This window comes from Phoca vitulina, unplaced genomic scaffold (genome assembly GCF_004348235.1).
Source record: "Phoca vitulina isolate PV1807 unplaced genomic scaffold, GSC_HSeal_1.0 scaffold4, whole genome shotgun sequence".
Classification (NCBI taxonomy): domain Eukaryota; kingdom Metazoa; phylum Chordata; class Mammalia; order Carnivora; family Phocidae; genus Phoca; species Phoca vitulina.
Window position 1 is genome coordinate 9250089 of NW_022589707.1, and position 19436 is coordinate 9269524.

General features: G+C 40.5%; 1 protein-coding gene across 7 annotated transcripts in view; it reads left to right on the plus strand.

The window, feature by feature from the left end:
• The window catches only part of DGKI (diacylglycerol kinase iota), a 419897-nt gene that overhangs the window by 125491 nt on the left and 274970 nt on the right, over window positions 1–19436 (plus strand). For all 7 annotated transcript variants that reach the window (XM_032401488.1, XM_032401491.1, XM_032401494.1 and 4 more), the window contains exon 2: window positions 16066–16174. In XM_032401488.1, the coding sequence (XP_032257379.1) occupies window positions 16066–16174 (109 nt within the window). The remainder of the gene's footprint in view (window positions 1–16065; window positions 16175–19436) is intronic.

A 19436-nucleotide genomic window follows, 5' to 3' on the forward strand; every position in this document is an offset into this window, starting at 1 on the left:
GTCTCTCATGGTTCTTCTCCCCCTCCGATTTCCCCCCCTTCATTCTTCCCCTCCTGCTACATTCTTCTTCTTCTAAAAAAGATACTTTCTTATATTATCTTCTAAAAGTTACACAGGTTTTAATTTCACTTTTCCATCTTTAATCTCCCTTGGATCAATTTTTTTTTTTTTAATTTTTATTTATTCATTTCCAGAGAGAGGGAACACAAGCAGGGGGAGTGGGAGAGGGAGAAGCAGGCTTCCCGCCGAGCAGGGAGCCCGACGTGGGGCTCGATCCCAGGATCCCGGGATCATGACATGAGCTGAAGGCAGACGCTTAACAACTGAGCCACCCAGGTGCCCCCCCCCTTGGATCAATTTTTATGTATCCTTTGAGGTAGGGTCAATTTCATTTTTTTTCTATAAGGATAAACTGTTTTTCTGGGACCATTGATTGAAAAATGTATCTTACTCTTCTACAATGCTAGTTCTGTCATAAATCAAGTTTTCATATATGTGTTTTGGTTTCTTTTTCCCATTGGTCGGTTTGTCTATTACTGCCTCTGTATTAATTGTTAGCTCTTTGTAACAAGACTTGCTATCTGTTCGTGATAGCCCTACTTCCAACTTCTGGTTCTCCAGGAGTCTTGGCTATTCTTGTTCTTTGCTCTTCTATGTACATCATGGAAGTCACCTGTCAGGTTCACCCAAAAGCTTATAGGAGTTTTGATTGGAATTTTATGAATCCAAAGATCATTGAGGGGAGAACTGACATCATTAAAACATTGTCTTCCACCACATGAACAGAGCTCTCCTTTTATTTGGGTGTCTCCTTTTATTTGGCTTCCTGATGTCTTTAACTATTGCCTCTGCTCAGTTCTTCCTCTTCTCTTTCTGAAACTCTAACAGACATGTGTTAGATTTACTTTCTCACAGTTTTTTATGTTTCCTAATTTTCCTTTCCTTTCATATTTCTTATTTATTATGCATTCAGGTCATTTCTTTAGATCTGCATTGTCCTTTACTAATTTTTCTTTTCTGTTGCTTCTATATGCCATCTACCCATTTATTATTTCCTTTTAAATTTAGTTTTCCTTATTAAAAGTTATTTTTATTCCTTAAACAGTAGTTTTTATAGTCTCTTGTTCTTTAATTTTAACCTCATCCTTTATTCTGTTAAAACCATCCAACATAATTATTTTATATTCTATTTATGACAGTTTTAGTATTCTAGAGTCTTGTTTTTTCTGGCTTGTACTCATTGAGTCCTTTTTATTTTCCTGTGTTTGAGATTTTGGATGAAGATTTCACGTGTCTTGGTACTTTTTTAGAATTCTCCGAGACCTGGTTTGCAAATTGGTTTCTCTAGGGAGGATTCGTATTTGCTTCTTAAGCACTCAGGGAAATTTATTAAACCATAGCTACTTTTGGGGTGCCTGGGTGGCTCAGTCGGTGAAGCGTCCACCTCTTGATTTTGGTTCAGGTCATGATCTCAGTGTTGTGAAATCGAGCCCCAAGTTGGGCTCATACGCTGGGCATGGAGCCTGCTTAAGATTCACTCTCTCCCTCTCATGGGTCCCTCCCCCCCAAAAAAACCCCAAAAAACAAAAAACATAGCTACTTTATACAAAATATTTGAAGTCTTTTGGACAACCCAGGACCGAACTCATGTAAAGGCTAGCTTGTAGTCAGATATCCAAGGGAGATCTTTATTGTCTTCCATCACATAGTGCCAATATTCAAGACAGATTTTTTTCTGTGGACCCCTGGAGCTTTACAAATAAATATTTTTATTTTATAAGGTAGTTCATAGTCTTATGTTCTGTAAGATACAGTCTACTCTCATTTACAGTTGAGGAAGAGCAAGCTTAGAGCATTTACAACATGGCTTGCTCAGAGTTACAAAGTTAGTAAGTGTTGAATCTGGTGGTTGTTGTTGTTTTTGTCCAGTTCACTCTCCCCTTTCTGATGCTAATCCTCTATTTAATGGTGACAGATGCCTTTTAAAAACCTTGACTGTGTTCTAAGAAAGTAATAGGAGAAAGTTGCCTTTAATATTCTTACTTAATTGAATCTTCACAATAACCGCATGTGGTACAAATTATTCTTCCTGGTTTATAGATGAGGAAATTGAGTCTAAGAGACATTAAGTAATAGAGAGATCATGTATTTATTAAGTGAGAGAGTGAAGCTTCTAGTCCAGGTTACTTTAAGTCCCATCTCTGTTAACCTGCTCAGGGTAGCCTGTCCTAATCACTGTTCATGCCCATTCTCTACCACTTCTTCCCTTCATAGTCCCACCCATGCTTTAAGGCCCAAGTATTAGAAACTTTTATTTGGGGAAAAGGGGACTCTAGTCTTGTTAGTATCATCACAATTTTGAGTAAGTTGGAGGCAAACAGAACAACAACAAAACCTTAATGCGTTAGGAGAAGGCTACATGATGCTACTAACATCTTGGGATCAGTGGAAAGATATGACAAGGTCTTGGTCAGGATAGCCAGTGCTGAGGGAGCCATGTGGGGATAAGCCCCTGGTCAGTGGAGTGTGCCGAAGCTCCCACGAGTTCAAGACAATGAGCTCAGCCTGCCCTGTGGCTAGCCAAGACCAGTGGTACTGTCAACCTCTTCCACTCAAGTGGTCATTTCCAGAGTTCTGAAAAAAATAATCTTGACAAATTTTGCCAGTGTTCTTACCACTTTTAAAAGGAACAGCTTTTCAGAATTTCTGGCGCAGGAAGGGGAATGGCAGAATGAGTAGTAGTATCTTTTCGTATGTCTTTTGATAAGTACATTTTTTATTTTTGATTAAGTTCAGTTTATTGATTTCTTCTTTTATGGTTAGAACTTTCTGCATCCTATTAAAAAAAATCACTGCCTACTCCAATGCATGAAGGTATTTTCTTATGTTTTCTTCTAGAAGCTTTATAGTTTTAGCTTTTAGGTTTATATCTGTGATCCCTCCTGAAGCATTATTTGTATATAGTTTGAGGTAGGTGTCAAGCTTTTTTTTCCCAGTATGAATAATCAGTTTTTCCAGCACCATTTGTTAAAAGGATTTTCTTTTCTCTGGTGATTTCAGTGTCTCTTTTGAAGTGATACATGTGTGGGTCTGTTTCTGGAATCTCTCTTTTTTTCTATCAGTCTGTCAGTTCTTTCTTCATTATCATATACTCTTGATGTATTTGTCTTTGTAGTAAGTCTTGAAATTGGGTAGTGAAAATTCTCCAACTTTTTTTCCAAAATTATTGGACTATTTCTGTCATTTTTTATTTCTATAAAATGTTAAAATCAGCTGGGTTTTGATAGGGATTGTGTTCAATCTGTGTATCATTTTGGGAAAATTTGACTTCTTAACAGTATTGAGTCTTGGGGTGCCTGGGTGGCTCAGTCGTTAAGCGTCTGCCTTCAGCTCAGGTCATGATCCCAGGGTCCTGGGATCCAGCCCCGCATCGGGCTCCCTGCTCAGCGGGAAGCCTGCTTCTCCTCTCCCACTCTCCCTGCTTGTGTTCCCTCTCTCGCTGTCTCTTCCTCTGTCAAATAAATAAATAAAATCCTTTAAAAAAATTAAAAAAAAATAAATTAAAAAAAACAGTATTGAGTCTTTAAATACACAAATATAATACCTTCATTCATTTATAACTGCTTTAATTTTTCTCAGTAATGTTTTCTAGCTTTTAGTGTAAGGTCTTATACATATTTTATTAAATTTATCCCTTAGTAGTTCACGTTCTTGAATGCCATTGTTAATGATATTTTGAACATTTTATTTTTCGATTTGTAGTTGCTTATGTATAGGAATACAGTTGAATTTTGAATATAGCTTCCATATACTATGACTGTAAAGTCACACATTAGTTTTGGTAGATTTTGTAGATTATTAGTGATTTACATGGTCATACAATCTGAAAATGAAGACAGTTTTACTTTTTTATTCCCAGCATATATGCTTTTTTGTCTTCTTTACTTTTTTTTTCTCTCTCACTCTCTTACTACACTGGCTAGGACTTCCGGTACAATGTCCAACTGAAGTGGTGTGAACAGACTTCCTTACTTTGTTTCAATATTAGGGGGAAAGGGTTTGATCTTTAGCCTCATGTATGATGTTATGTGTAGATTTTTCATACATACCCTTTATCACATTGAGGACATTTTTTTTCTCTCTCTCTGGTTTGTTGAAAGTTTTTATCATTATTTCTTTTCTTTCTTTCTACATTTCTTTCCTCCCTCCCTCCCTCTTCTTTCTCTCTCCCTCCCTCCTTCTCTCTCTCCCTCTCCCTCCCTCCCTCCTTTTATGGCTGGCTGCCAGACCCTCCCTTTCTTTCTTTTCTTTCTTTTCTTTCTTTCTTCCTTCTTTTCTTTCTTTTTTTTCTTTTTCTTTCTTTCTTTCTTTCTTTCTTTCCTTCACCTATCTTTCTATCTTTCTTTCTATCTTTCTTTCTTTCTTTCTTTCTTTCTTTCTTTCTTTCTTTGTTTCTTTCTTTCTTTCCTTTTCTTTCTTTTGCAAGTAGGCCTGCAAAACATATATGAAACATGAAGATTTGGGGAGTGATGAGTTAGTTGCCAGGGAGACAGAGAAATGAAAATGTATACCTGCAGGCCAAACTGGATGGGATGGACAGAGGTTACAATGATAATATAGACAAACTGGGCTGGATGAATAGGCCTGATTTCTCCTGGCTTTGCCACCAACTAGCTATTTGACCTCAAATAAGTCACTTTGCTGTCTACCTAGCACTCAGAGATACAGCTGAGAGCCAAGTTGATCTCAGAATTTAGTAGAGTTGCAAATGTGACTAAAAGATTTGAAAAATAAGAAATATGAGAACAGATTGATGTGCCTGGGCTTCTTTTGTCTGCTAAAGAGAAGGCTAAGACTTGGATTAGTTTTATACTAATTCTGGTTTACTGCACCAAGACAACCATAAACCTGTTCTCTGGTTTCATGGTGCCTTGATATCCCTTTTCTCCAATACCACATGCTCTTGGTTTCTTTAGCTTTATTGTAGGTCTTGAGATTAGGTAGTGGTTTGTTCCCTAATCCTACCTTAACTAGTTGCTTTATTACAGTCTCTTTATTGGAACAATCTGAGGAAAATCTTCGGGTTTTTTGCCAGGACCCTTCCCTCACTGATACAAATTGGCAGTGTCTTCTCAACATATAGATATGCTCTTGGGTCTCTCTCTCTGCAAACCTAGCCATTTTGCCTAGGGCTGACCTCAAAGTAGGTAAGCAGGTCTCTGCTTCTAACCCCAGCCTCCCACCCCATACCTCATTTGTATTTACAATATTCTGGATTGTGCCTTAGGAAAATTATTTTAACTACTTTGAATGTCATTTGACTCCATTCCTTTGGGTCATGCAAGTTTTTGCATTTTTATGAGTCCCCTTTGAGAATGCACATACTCTTATGAGAGACATCCTAAACTCCCTTCAGTTGACAAAATTGTGTTGGGTGATCTATTCAGTGATACCACCAGTTGAGCAAGATTGTGTTTGAGGCATTGTAGGTGCAGGATGATGGAAATGGAAGGGGGTAGGGAGTGGAGTGTTAGCATGGAAATGGAGAGGGAGGCTCTAATGTTAAATTTTTCCTGTTGATAGTTTTACTGGGAAGAGCCCTATGGAAATCCAAATCCCTTCCCCTAAAATTTCTGTGAATTCCCGGAGGGCTTATGTTCTTAAGGTTATTTCTGTTCTCAAGCTCATGCTTTTTCTAAATTTGTTCAATTTTGGATTATCTTTCTATTCCAGTAGGCAACATCTATTCTGTATTCATTGACCTAGATGTAAAATTCAGCTGCTTCAATTTCCACATTCATAAAACTCTGCTGCCTCTAAGACAAGGAGTAGACTTCCCTGAAGATTTAGCTGCAGGTGGAAAATATGGAGGAGACAAAGAAAGCATTTCCATCACAGCATTCAACAACTTCCATTTGAACGTTAGATGGTATTTTTAAAATATCCTTCAGCCACCCTGACACCAGGGCATTGTCAATGGCCACTTTCAGTCCATTGCACACCCAGATCTTGCACTATCTCTGGATCCTTCTCTTCTCTCTTTCCCTTTCAGAGGGTATGCTGAGCGATGGAGCCTTTGGAGCCAGACATCTGGGCTCCAGTCTTGGCCTTATTACTTATTTAGCTGTATGGCTTATATAAGTTATTCCAACTGCTTAATGTCAGTTTTTCCATTAGCAAAACGGGCATGATAAAATTACCCATTTCCTAAGTTTGTCATGAGTATTAGAAGTGTGTAGTGGATGCTTATTTTGCTGCCCACATGCCTTCCCAAGACCAAAGTGCTCCTCTTTCCAGCTTCCGGGAGCCTTGGCTGCCGATGGTCTACAGCAGTGCCCCTTCTCAGACATGGCACCTGTGTAAGAGAATCTCTAGCCTGTGGTTATGCTCTCCCAAGGGGCGGCCCATACCCAAAGACTGGTGGATGTGGAGTTGCAAGGTCTCGTCTCTGCCTGAAATTAGAACAGCTCTGAAGGGCCATTCCAGCTCCAGAACCTCACATTCGATCAGCTGCAGACTTTGTGGCAAGTGCATCACAGTTCAGCTTCTCACTGCCGGTTCTGCTTCCCTCACAAACTCTACCCACAAACTTTCCAGTAAACCTGAACACTTCCATCTCAGAATCAGTTTCCAAGCTACGCGAAAATAGCTAAAATTATGGAAATTGAAGAAGATAGGGAATAAATCGTTATTATTATTATTTGGGGAGTGAGATAATTTATTTTAGGAGATTTTCTAGAATATTCCAGACATGTGTAGAGCTACACAGGAATTCTATATAATAACTTGAACCATGAGTAGTGAAAATAAAATTATTCCAAATTTTGACAATGGAAAAATGGTTATTTGACTTTTTAAAATTATTTAAGTTTATTATTTATTTAATTTATCTTACTAGAACATATTCTAATTAGCCTGCTCCAATAGAAGTAGAACCTTGTTACTGAGTAACTGACTCTTACCTGATACTTCTGGGCACTGTAATTTCATTGTCTCTGTATATTTGATTAATAATCCCAAACTGATGGAGGTGCTAAAGTTTATATCCCCATAAGATACAAGAGGTTAACCTATGAAAAACTGATAAGTTGTGATTTTGTAGACCACAAGAAAAGTTAATCCGCATGGATTAAGTTCTTATCAACCTGTAGAAAGATAACTAATTTTACATCTGATTTAGCAATTATTTTATTTTATTTTATTTTGTATTTTTAAAAGTTTTTATTTAAATTCATACATACAGCAATATTAATAATACAGTAATATTAGTTTCAGGTGTACAATATAGTGATTCAACACTTCCGTACATCACCCGGTGCTCATTACAAGTGCCCTCCTTAATCCCCATCACCTGTTTACCTATCCCCCCACCCACCTCCCTTCTGGTAACCATCAATTTGTTCTCTATAGTAAAGAGTCTGTTTCTGGGTTTGCCTCTCTCTCTCTCTTTGTTTCCTCTTTGCTCATTTGTTTTATTTGCAATCGTTTTAGATATTTCTTTTCTATCAAAAATCTCAATTTCTTATACACACTTTGATTTTGCATTTGTCTTTGCTGCTGGCTACCTCCTTAATGAGTTAAATAAAACTTTGTCAGATGCTCACTATCTATTTGTATGAGAATGTTGTTTTTAACAGTGGTTTTTCATAGTAATGTGTTTCTGTTTAAATATTATTAGTTTCTGAAAGGTAGCATTATGGCAGGAAGGTACCCAAAGTTCCATGGGGCAATTGGAAAAGAGAAGTCAACATTCTGAAGTTAGCCAAACCCTATCATACTATATCCAAACTTTGGGTCTGTTTTTGAAGTATGTGTATTTGCCAGGGTTGCTGTAATGAAGTACCACACGTTCGGTGGCTCAAACAATAGAAATGAATTGTCTCCCAGTTTTGGAGACTAAAAGTCTGTGATCAAGGGCCTGGCAGGGTTGGTTTCTTCTGGGGTCTGTGAGGAAGAATCTCTTTGGGGCCTCTCCCCTAGCGGCTGGCGGTTGGCTGGCAACCTTCGGCCTTCCTTGGCTTGTAGACCCATCACCCTGGTCTCTGCCTTCATGTTCACACAGTGTTTCCCTGTGTGTGTGTCTGTGTCCAATTTTCCCTTTTTATAAAGACATCGGCCATATTGGATTAGGACCTGCCTTGTGGCCTCATTTTAACTTGATTACCTCTGTCAAGACCCTGTCTCCAAATAAGGTCACAGTTCAACCCATAACAGTATGATTCTTTTTCTCCATTCCCAAGGTTTACTTTTTTCCCCTCAACCGATACCTTAAGAAGAATGTCATTAACTCCAGATGAATCCCAGTTGGGAAATCTCTCTCCTTGTTTTAAAGTGAGTTTTATTGCCACATCTCACAACAAGCCAATGCTGGCCTTGCTGTAGGAATGTAGTTACGATGAATTAGGCTTGGGAAATAAATCCTGTTTAACAGATGAGTTCACAAGTTCTCAGGGGCATTTAGCAGCCCGGGTGCTTTACAGGTTCAGCAACAACAAAAAATACCTTTTTTGGTATTGCTTTCATTTACATGAATATAATTAAATTAATAATTTTAATGGCATTTGGATGGCATTTAAAAAAACACGTTGGTAAATTTGTCAGAGGGGAGAGCATGGTGCTTTTTAATTTTCATTGGGCAGGTAGGCAGGTTGTGGGGGATGAATGATTCCTTTGGCAATCATGGAATTATTTACCGTGAGTTGAAGAAGAACCTTCTGTTTGAATAACCCCTTTGAACTGTCTGACACATAATGGAAGCTTGTTAAATGTTTACTGAATGAACCGAAGTGTTCAGGGAACTTGGAATATTTGACAGGAATCAAATAAAAGGCACATATGTATTCAGAGATTTACCATATACCTAGCTTTGGCTAGATGCTGTGGGGCTGCCAATATATGTAGGAGAATAATAATGGTAGTGAATATTTTGTTCTGCTTACTATGTGCCAAGCATCCTGCACACTTCTTTTTTTTTATTTTAAAGATTTTATTTATTCATTTGAGAGAGAGAGAGAGCACAAGCAGGGGGAGATGCAGAGGGAGAGGGAGAAGCAGACTCCCCGCCGAGCTGGGAGCCCGACATGGGGCTCCATCCCAGGACTTGGAGTTCATGATCCCAGGACCCGGAGATCATAGCAGACACTTAACCACCTGAGCTACCCAGGTGCCCCCTGCACACTTCTTTTAAAATTGTCTCTGAGTTCGGTAATGTTGCTCTTATTTTACATATAAGGACACCAAGGCTAAGAGAGTTCAAGCACCTTGACTATATAGCTAGTGATTGGTAAGGTCAAGTGGGTTCTTAATCTGTACACTTGAGTGCCTCCCAGACTGGCCTCTTCCTAGGAGAAGCTTATGTTCTTGTTGTGGAGATGGGACATTTATAATTGAGGCAGTTGGAAGTTTGGCACAGTAAGAGTATTGTATGTCTTTTTGCTATATACATGTGTGCTGTCAAAATTTCATAAAAGTGTGGGTTTGTGTCATGGTTAGGTATATACAATCTGGATTTAGATGCCTGGATTCAAATCCCACTTGTACCTCTTCCTCTCTGTGTGATTTTGGACACACAACTTTTCTGTAGTATCATTTTTTTTAAATTACAAATTAGGGTATAATAAAAGTACCTCCCTCATTGTTGTGAGGGATATGTAAGATCTGTAAAATGATTCTGTACCTGGCAAAATTTATTTCCTGCTAGAATATAAGCTTCCCAAAGGCAGCAATTTATATCTGTTTTATTCATTCATTCATCTTACGCGTCTAGAACGGTGCTTGGTATAAAATAGACATTCAGTAAATACATCGTTGAATGAATGAATATATTTCAATGTGTAAATGCCAGGGCTTAGTCACATTTGCAGATGTAATGAAGTAGTCACATGCTTGCACATCTATGTAGAACAGTGGTTCTCAACCCAGGATACTCATTAGAAATACCTGGAAAACTTTTAAATAGACTGATGTCAAGCTCCACCACAGGCCAAGGTTGAGCACTGCTCTCGGAGAATCACTGTGAAAGTTAACAGCTGAAAACATGAGTAATACAGGCATACCGTGTTGAAGATTCAACACCAGAAGCAATTTTTTGAATGACTTACAACCCGTAGGAAACTAAAAACAACCTTTGTTTCAATAATAATTACGTTCTCAAAAATTTCAGTGTATATTAAAATTGTCAAAAACTACTTTGCGTTCATATGTAATATGGATTAGGATTTAGGCTCAAATAATTACACAAGGTTTGTTTCCCTAAATAAATCTCTAGTGGGATATTTGGAGTTTGTGTGGAGCTTCGGACAATTTTTTTTTTTTTTTTAAAGCATGTGGACTATCCTTAACAGTGCAGGCATCTCGTCTAGATCAACCAAGGAGCATTGTGGGCTGCTTTGAATATAAACAAAGTACCAAAATAGCATATGGGGGAAAGCACACCAACACATACACAGTGATTAAGATCCCTTTTGAGGCACTTGGAGAATTAAACCAAGGTATGGAGTACCTTTCTAGACAGCTGCTTCTTTTTCTAAAACAAGGAGATGAGTTCACCAATCTCTAATGTGTCAGTTGCTTCTCTTAGGAGACATCCTGGCTAAGGGAAACTCTTGATTCTCTGGTGCTTCTCTCCTCAGCAGGCGGGGTCCTCATTCTATTCTATTCATAGAATCACCCAGAAAGGGAGTTGGCAAGATGGGGATGGATTGAATATAGGAGCCTTATAAACTTGGAATCAGGGTGGAACCAGAGCAAATTGAGAGAAAATTGCAAAATGGGTAATTAGAGGGTATCCTGGCTAAATAACCACTTACATGTTTTCCCATAAATTTTAAAAAATTCTCTTTGTGAAGAGTATATGCCACACATATCTTTCAATAAATACATTATAAAAATATTACCACTATCCTATGCCCTTTACAAATGTTATTGCAATAGGATTTTATTTTACATTGATCACAAAGCCGTTTTGATGTCTCTTAGGCTTCTTAACCCTGAATTCTACCTCTTTTGCCTTTTTCTTTAAAGGGCTGCTTTGAAGTATTTCTGGCCCTCTCTGCAAAGTGTATCCCCGAAATGCACAGGCTGGGAAATAATTCATATCTTCCTAATCAGATTTCTCAACCCTTGATTTAATCAGCAAGCTGTTTTGCTTAGCTTTTTGGTCAAGTTCATTCATTAACTCAGAAAGCATTTATAGTATATTTGCTGTGTCTACCCCGGGGCTAGAATGTAATAAGATTAGTAGATGAATTGAGCCCTGCCCTTTAGGAGTTTGTAGTCTTAGTGAATGAAGTAAAGGAAATAATAGAATGCTATTTAAAATGTATGATGGCTTTTATACTTTAAATATGTTTGAGGTCTTTCATGGCAGGTAATTGACATTAATCGCGACTTTGTGCAGCTGGAACTGCATTATAGAATATTTTCTTTTCGTATATCTGTTTCACAGTTAATATCACAGTTGTCCTTTTCAAAGATTCTTTTGCTGTTATAACCATCCCAACAAAGTGCTGTTGTAAAATTAATAGGAAGGATCTCACTGTCTCACTGACTCTAGGTTTGGGAGGATTCTGGGCAGGAGGAAAAAAATGAGAAGCTGAAACCCCATTGATTTTTTTACCGGAGCATCTTGTAACATAAAACCCCTGCCACCTCAACACACCCCAAATTCTACCACTCTGAAATGTCATCTCCTACAACCAAGATGAACGCACATAGAAAACTAACTTCCACTAATTTTATTTGAGGTCTGAGAAATAATGAAATTGCTTTCTTATTTTGGAACAAAAGGTGTATACATACATGAGCTCTTGGAGAAAAGGATGTTCTCACACAGCTGTTTATAAAGATGGAAAAAACTGTAATCAGAAGTCGCCTCCTACCTCACTGTAGTTCCTACAGACCTTTCTCCAATTCTCCTTCTTATGTAATAAGCTCTTGTGAGGCCCCTTAACAGTTATATACCGGTACCGCTTTGATGGTTCTTACTTATTTTCCTCCTAATCAGTGTTTATGTGTGTCGTACGTATACAATTTTCCCCTATTCATGTTACAGAAAACCACCCTTAAATTTGTACCGACAATGAGGAATAAATAAGCAGCAAAAGCCCTTACTTAATTGTTTCTATTCACTGGCTGGGAGAGAGTGCCATTTGACTGTACTTTCCTTGCAGGGCTTAGTCAGGGTCGAAGGTTTGTACATCTGTTCTCTTATTGCCACGTTGCTCTTCTGGAGACACACACAGCCCTCGCGCCCTAATCTGGTTATTTCGGCAGTGTGTCCCTCCCAGCGGTTTTAATTAGGAACATAGGTTTTGATGGTCAGAGTCTCCAGCTTCTGGAGAGTTCAGCTCATTTGTCCTGTGATGTCCACTGGGCCAGCAGAATTGTATTCCCTCCCTTCTTTTTTATTCAGACCACAGCTCTCTGTGGCTATTCATGAAAAGATGAGGGACTTGTATTTTCCTCATTAACCCAAGATTTAGGAATTCTTCAGCCCTTCCACGGCCTTGTGCTCAGGCACTGTTTATTATCTTTTGTTAGAACACTGACATTTAGGTTGTGTTTTAAGGATTCAAAGGTGGGATCTGTAGATTCTGATGCTGCAGAGATCTGATTTTCTTGTGATGGAAGCCGTGACTCAGAATCACATACAGCCTGCTTCAAAGCCAGAGAAAAGTCCTAAAGAAAAACGTTACACAAGTTCTTGAACTCAGGTGGAGAAAAATGCATGGGCCATGAAGGAGCACCATATAAGAATCTTCCAGTGTTCTTGGCTTATTGCGCAGTGGAACAGAATATACTTTGGGGTGAAGGGCTGCGATATTGTGATTTATAAGCAATATGTATTTGGTCATCTGGATGTATTTGGTCTTCATCCACAGACCTCTGCTCACAACTCCTGAAACCTGTGATAAGGGCGAAAGAGGTGTTTTTCATTATGTTAATGAAGGTGGCTTTGCACCCCACCCAAGGGTGGGGGCTGTTTGCCATGAGGACTGATCTTGTGATGGGAGGGTTGGAACTTTCCATCCTAGCCCTCGTTCCCTCCAGGGAGGAGAGAGAGGCTGAAGGTTGAATCAGTTGCCAATGGCCAATGATTTAATCCGTTGTGCCTATATAATTAAGCCTCAGTAAAAACCCAGGATGGGGTTCAGAGAGCTTTTAGGTTGGTGAGCAGGTGGAGGTGCTGGGAGCGTGAGGCCTCTGGAGAGGGGATGGAAGCCCCACACCCCTTCCCCATACTTCACCCTCTGTATCCCTTTGACTGTTGATTCATATCCTTTATCATCTCCTTTAATAAATGGGTAAACGTTAAGTGTTTCTGTCAGTTCTGTGAGCCACTTTAACAAATGAATCAAACCTAAGGAGGAGGTCATTGGAACCTCTGATCTGTAGCTGGTTGGCCAGAAGCCCAGGTAACAGCCCGGGGCTTGTGACTGGCATCTGAAGTGGGGGTGGGGAGTGGTCCTGTAGGACTGAACGCTAAGCCCATGGAATCCGATGCTAGCTCTGGTTAGATAGTGTCAGAATTAAGTTGAATTCTGGGACACCCTGCTGGTGTCTAAGAATTGCTTGATATTGGAGGAACCCCCCACTTCCCACTCCCTACCCCCCACCCCCCCACCTGTCTGCCAACTTTGTAATTGGATCTGGGAACCCAAAAGAGTTGGTGTCAGTGAAGGGGCCAAAATTGATGTTAATTATTTGCCTTGACGAAAGTGAGGAAAGAGAAGATTGTGTCATCGGAATGTCTTCATTAAAGGTCTACACACTTGTAATGACTCTTTGGGGGATTACATAAAGCAAGTACATTGTGTGTGACCCAGTGGGAGCTTCTGAAAGTAGGCTACTGGCAAGTTTGATGGGATCACTTCCAACTACTAAAGACCTTGACGTTATTTCTGAGACTTCCTGTGTGGGAATATAAGAGAGGGGGAAAAAAGGGCTGGGCACTTGCTGAGCTCTTAGACATACTTGACCATTAATCAGTGGCTGCACGATCTTGGATTCTTTTCTGTATTCTACCCAGCCTTTCTTTGGGTTTTGGGGTTACTGTTGATCTTGGTCAATTACAAATCCCATTTCTGGGTGGAGTTTGCAGAAATCAGTGAACAGAACAGAGAGATTATCTGCCTTTAGATTCCAATGGAGCTTTTACATTCTGCTCTCACTCCTCCCCCTTTCCTGGGCAAGTTCCTTTCCCTTCAGGGGCTCAGTCCTGATGGGATTCACCGTACATCTGGCCATCACTGCCTTCCTTTCCCCCATCTACCTGTCAGCAGCCTTGTTCCTCTGTAAATAGTGAGATGGGTGAAGGAGTCTGAGGATCTGGGCCTCCCTGGGGACCCTGTGTGTCTGCAGGTCCAGTGTCCGAGACGGCAGATTCTTACTGCAGTGTTCATATCCTCTGAGATAGGATGCTGAGAGCTAATGTGGGGATAAAGTACATAATGAAGTTGCTGATGCTTTCCTTCAGGGCTTCCCCACCCCCTTGATGGGCCTGGGTAAGTTAGTACTCCCCCACTTGCCCAAACGTACTTGCTCTTGTCAACCTAAATAAAGAGGGAAACCAAGGCAAGCTCGAATTACCAGAAATTGAGTTTATTTGAGAATAGCACAGGAGTTGCAATTCAGGACACAAAAACTGTAGCAAGCCCCAGGCAAGTCCATTAACAGTTTGGGGTGGGCTGTTTTTATGGCCAGAAGTGCAGGGAGTCTAGCCTGAGTCCAAGCAGCAAGTTCAGTGGCTTGAGGATGGGGAGACAATCTTGGTAGATGTTCATTGGTTGAGGGATAGCTTTCCAGTCTTCTGGAAACTAGGCATTAACCTGAAATCAGTCTCTAAGTTCTTAAATTTCACTTTCCTGAGGGTGCATATGGGAGATTCTCCATTTCATATCCTCTTTAAAGTCCTTCCACACTCCCACAGAGCAGTTTGAAAGTTAGCTTACAGAAGGAAGCATGTGTCAATGCAGATTCCTGGGCCTCAGCCTCAGACCTACTCAGGGCTCAGCTGCAGGGTCACAAGACCCACCTGATTCTAGTTCAGGTGATTCTCAAAGCACATGTGGACAGTCCTGTGGAGGGAAAACCCCTCTCCTTTCCAGGGAGCCAGTTAGTTAATTCATTAATCAGCACTTATATTGAAGCTTGAGACCCTTGTCTGGCATTTTTCATGGAGCTGTGCAGAAATTGAACTTAACATTATTAATGATGGTATCACAAGATCTCCCTGCTTTCTTCCTCGATCTTGCTGTTCTCATTCAGTCCACCAGGCTCTCATCTCCCTTCCCTTCCCTTCACCCTGCCGTTGTCATATTTGCTTGCTAAAGCAACTCCTCTCATTTCTTATCTTTGCAGACCAAGGTCAGGGCTGACTTTCTCAACCTCTCCTGATTCATTCCCTCCTTTCTGACCTGCATTCTGTTGTGTTCCACGTTACAAACCTAATCTAAGCCACGTGTTTTGGTTTTATCTTTCCGTGGGCCTTGGTAAGATAGTGTTCTTTCAGCATGTGCTGTTTTCTTGGCAGCTACCAATCAGTGTTTTCCCATTTGGAACTTTAAGGATGTTCTTGAGAGGAGCAAGACTGAACTTGGCGCTGTGACCCGCTTGGAGAACACTTTGTTGGGAAATGGAGGAATTTCAATAGAAGACCCCAGGAGCCTACTTTTCTTGCCTTTAGCCTCTGACAGCTTTAAAATTGTCCAAGTATTATCACCACCCAGGCCCTTGTCTTTTTTTTTTTTTTTTTTTTTTGTAAACGGAGAGACCTGCATTCTGCCCTCTACCCTGAATAGGGGCTTACATTTTAATTTCTATTTCTGAAGCAATGCTGCCCCCCCAAAGTGGTCCCCTCAGTCTCCCCGTCTTTGAGACCTGCCACCCTCTATCTTGGTCATGCACTTCAGAGACATAGATTCCAATACATTTGCAAAGGTTTTTGCATGCGGAAGACTAACTCAGGCATTGTTTTTACCCCAGGGAAATTTTTCGCTGTGTATGACCTTCTGATGTTGGTTTTTCTTTGTGTGTTTTTTTTTTTTTTTTTTCTTCTGGCTGCAGGAAAGCAATCTCCCGGGCAGGCCTGCAGCACCTGGCTCCTGCACGTCCCCTCAGCCTTCCTGTGGCAAATGGTCCAGCGAAGGAGCCCAGAGCGACTCTGGACTGGAGTGTAGGTGTTGGCTTTTTCATTTCAACGTCATTCAATTGTATGTGTGTCTCTCTCATTCTCAGGATCGCTATGGCTACAAAGCAAGACTTAATCATTTCCAATATTGCTCACCGACCCATCTTCAGATACCTAAGCCATAGTTCCATTCTCAAACCTCCAGCAACATAGCTCCTTGGCAGTATATGAAATCGGATGCGTTTCAGACTAAAATAAAAACTCCATGAATCGTTTGAGGTGCTACTGCCTGGGTGTGCAGCTGTGAGATAAAAAGTATCTCTGTGCACATGCTCTATTGTTCTTGCCAACTTGACGATGAATAGAGCTTACCCTTAGCAACTTCGTGTCATCTAAGCTTAATTTCCTCAGCTCAAACTGCCTTCTTTTCCTTTTAGGAGCTTGCTTTTTTGTTTTTTGGGTTTTTTGTTTGTTTGTTTGTTTCTCCCTGACAGAAGATGATTTCATTTTACATTTTAGGTACTTCATGCCCTCCTGTCTGATATGCTTCTGCCCCCAACACAAAGGGAGATGGGTCTGGTATCAGTGGCTTGGGTATAGTCACCAATTTTAACCAAAAGACATCCACAGAAACTATTAACATGAGCTGAAGATTGCATTCTGAAGTTCTTAAATCAATCAGAATACACTTACTGAGGTTCTTCAGTGAGTCAAGTTCTTGGTCAAAGACATCTATCACTGTGGACTGAAAGGCTTTGTCTCTTCCTGAAGGGATGAATGTAAGGAGCAGCTTGAAGGTAGAGGAGGCCTGCCCTAAAATTTTTCCAGTCTGGTCTTGATGGTGATTCTTGTTTAGCATTTGTGGTTGAATTGAACAGTGAGGATAATTCATGTTCTCCCATACGAAAGAGCATGGCAGGGTGGGAAAAGTGTTTTTTTTTTTTTTTAATTAAAATATTTTTCTAGCCCATATGTCAAGATTTAATGTCCTTTTATATTAAAACAACTCTTCCTCTCTCCCAAGCACACACTTATTGACATTCTTATTTTACATTCTGGACACATGCCAATGTATGCGGCCTACCTTTATGAAGTACCTGGCAGAAGATTGGACTTAATTGAGATGCAGCTTCTTCCTTGATAAGAGTCTTGAGAATCCTCTGGTGGCACCTGCACATGCTGCACTGGTGCTCAGGAAGAATGCTCGTTTCCTGCAGTTTCCCTTTATTCCAGGCCAGTTACTTGGTAAACTCTTAAATCATAATGGAATATAGAATATATTCATACCCGTGTTTATATAATCAACAAGAATTAAATGTATAAACAAGCAGATAAATAAGATCAAAGAGCAACATTCGTGGTCCAGTTATGAGAATGCTGTGAGTCAGGGACCCAAACCAGTGGATTTAATGTTCATGATGCCTAAACAATCCTCTGACCTAAAGTAGTAGGACCCTGTCTGAGAGGCAGGATTCTAATGAAGGATAGTTTAAATTGTTGACATAGAAAAAGTCATTAAATCCTTTTGCCCCATGTATGACATTAGTCAAGTCACTTGATTTCTTTCAGTCTGAGTGTCCTCATCGGTAGACGGGGACAATTGTGGCCCCTCTCTAAGGGTAAGGCGTTATTAGGATCAAACATGGCAGTAAGTGTGAAAGTTCTTTGTAAATGGTGCAGCCTGCAGATTTATTTAGTCAGAAAGAAAACAATGGATGAATTCCTTAATTCATCACACATTTGTGTCCCTGCTTTGCGCTGGAGCCTGCGCTGGTTCCTTGGGACTCTGAGGGGAGGAAGATGGGGTTCCTGCTTCAAGAAGCTTGGGAAGCAGGCGGCAGACAAGAAGTCACCAGCAAGCATATAGGGTGGTGGCACCTGGAATAGAGGGGCCCAGAGGCGTGGAGCACCGGGAAGGATGCTCCATCCCTATTTGACGGTGGAAATAGTTATCAGAAAAGGCTTTTAAAAAGAAGTGTTCTGCTTGGGCCAAAGCTTGGCAAGAAGGTATTATTTTCTGATTCCCGTAGAGATGTATGCACTCTAATATTTCATCAGAATGGTATTCTGGGCCAGTGGTGGGACGCCGCACTACACAGCAGGGGAAGAGCAAGTAAGAACCAAGTTCTGTCTTCCTCCCTCTCCTTTGATCATGGGCACCCTGTGCTGGTGCCCCGGTGAGATTACGGCATGGCAGGAAACACTTTGGGGATATTTAACAATGGAGAGAATGCTGAAAGCCTCCTCTGAAGACACTCCATCTGAGGGCATATTTGAAGATCTGACGTGCAAGGAGCTATAAAGATGTGACAGTGAAAAAAAAAATTAACTGTGGGCTGATATTGCTGTTAGTGAACCGAACAGTGACCAACAACTACAGTTCCTTATTATGATCATGTAAAACATTTTTCTCAGAAGAGAGGAAGAAGCAGATGGCTAAAAACATTTTAAAGTTTTGTTTTTGTTTTTGTTTTTTTTGCTAAGACTTGCCCTTGCTTCACAATTTTTGGCTTTTCCTAACAAATGTGCTTTCACCAGTTTCATTTATGTCACCTAAGGTTTGCTGGTCTGTTCAAGTTGCTTAAGCAGGATTTTCTTTGTTCTGATTAAAGTGTAAGCCCAGGCCACTGGCTGGATCTGTCTCTGCCGTTCCCTCATCCCATCCCCTGCCTGGCCCCTGTGGAAAAACAGCATGACCGCCTCCCCGCCTCTATCAGCCCACTGTTCTGGACTAAAGGCACTGAGATGATCAATCTTCACTTATTCACTCTTACTATTTACTGATCTCTGATTTGGTTTGGAGCCTTGTATGCGTCTCCCAGAGGAGGGGGAGGGCTTAGGGGAATGAGGATCATCTCAAAGGTCTATAGGACTTTGACCCCCTGACTTATGTCACCTCCCCTCTCTGCATTTCACCCATGAAAAAACAGATACCGAAGCTGTTCATGGTGCATCTGAAGTTGCAAGACAATTCAGGGTGAATTAAAAGCTGGAATGAAAACTTAGTCCCTACGTTTATACTTATTGTAGAATCCCAAAGGGGTCCTGTTTTGACTTCATGCCAAAGTCGCAGCCTACTGGTGGGGGTGCCTGAGACACAGAAGGGTGCTGATTTGGTGAGCCTAGACTGTAGGCACCTGTGTACTTTGGCCAGGTGTATACTATTGTAGGAGTTGGTTTGACATGTTGTGTACGCAGACTTAATAATTTCCTTAAAGTATTTATATTCTCATTTCCTTACTTAGTGATATATATTATCCCTCTTTTATTTTTAGCTGGTCCTCAAAGTCAGTGCTGTGATTTACTC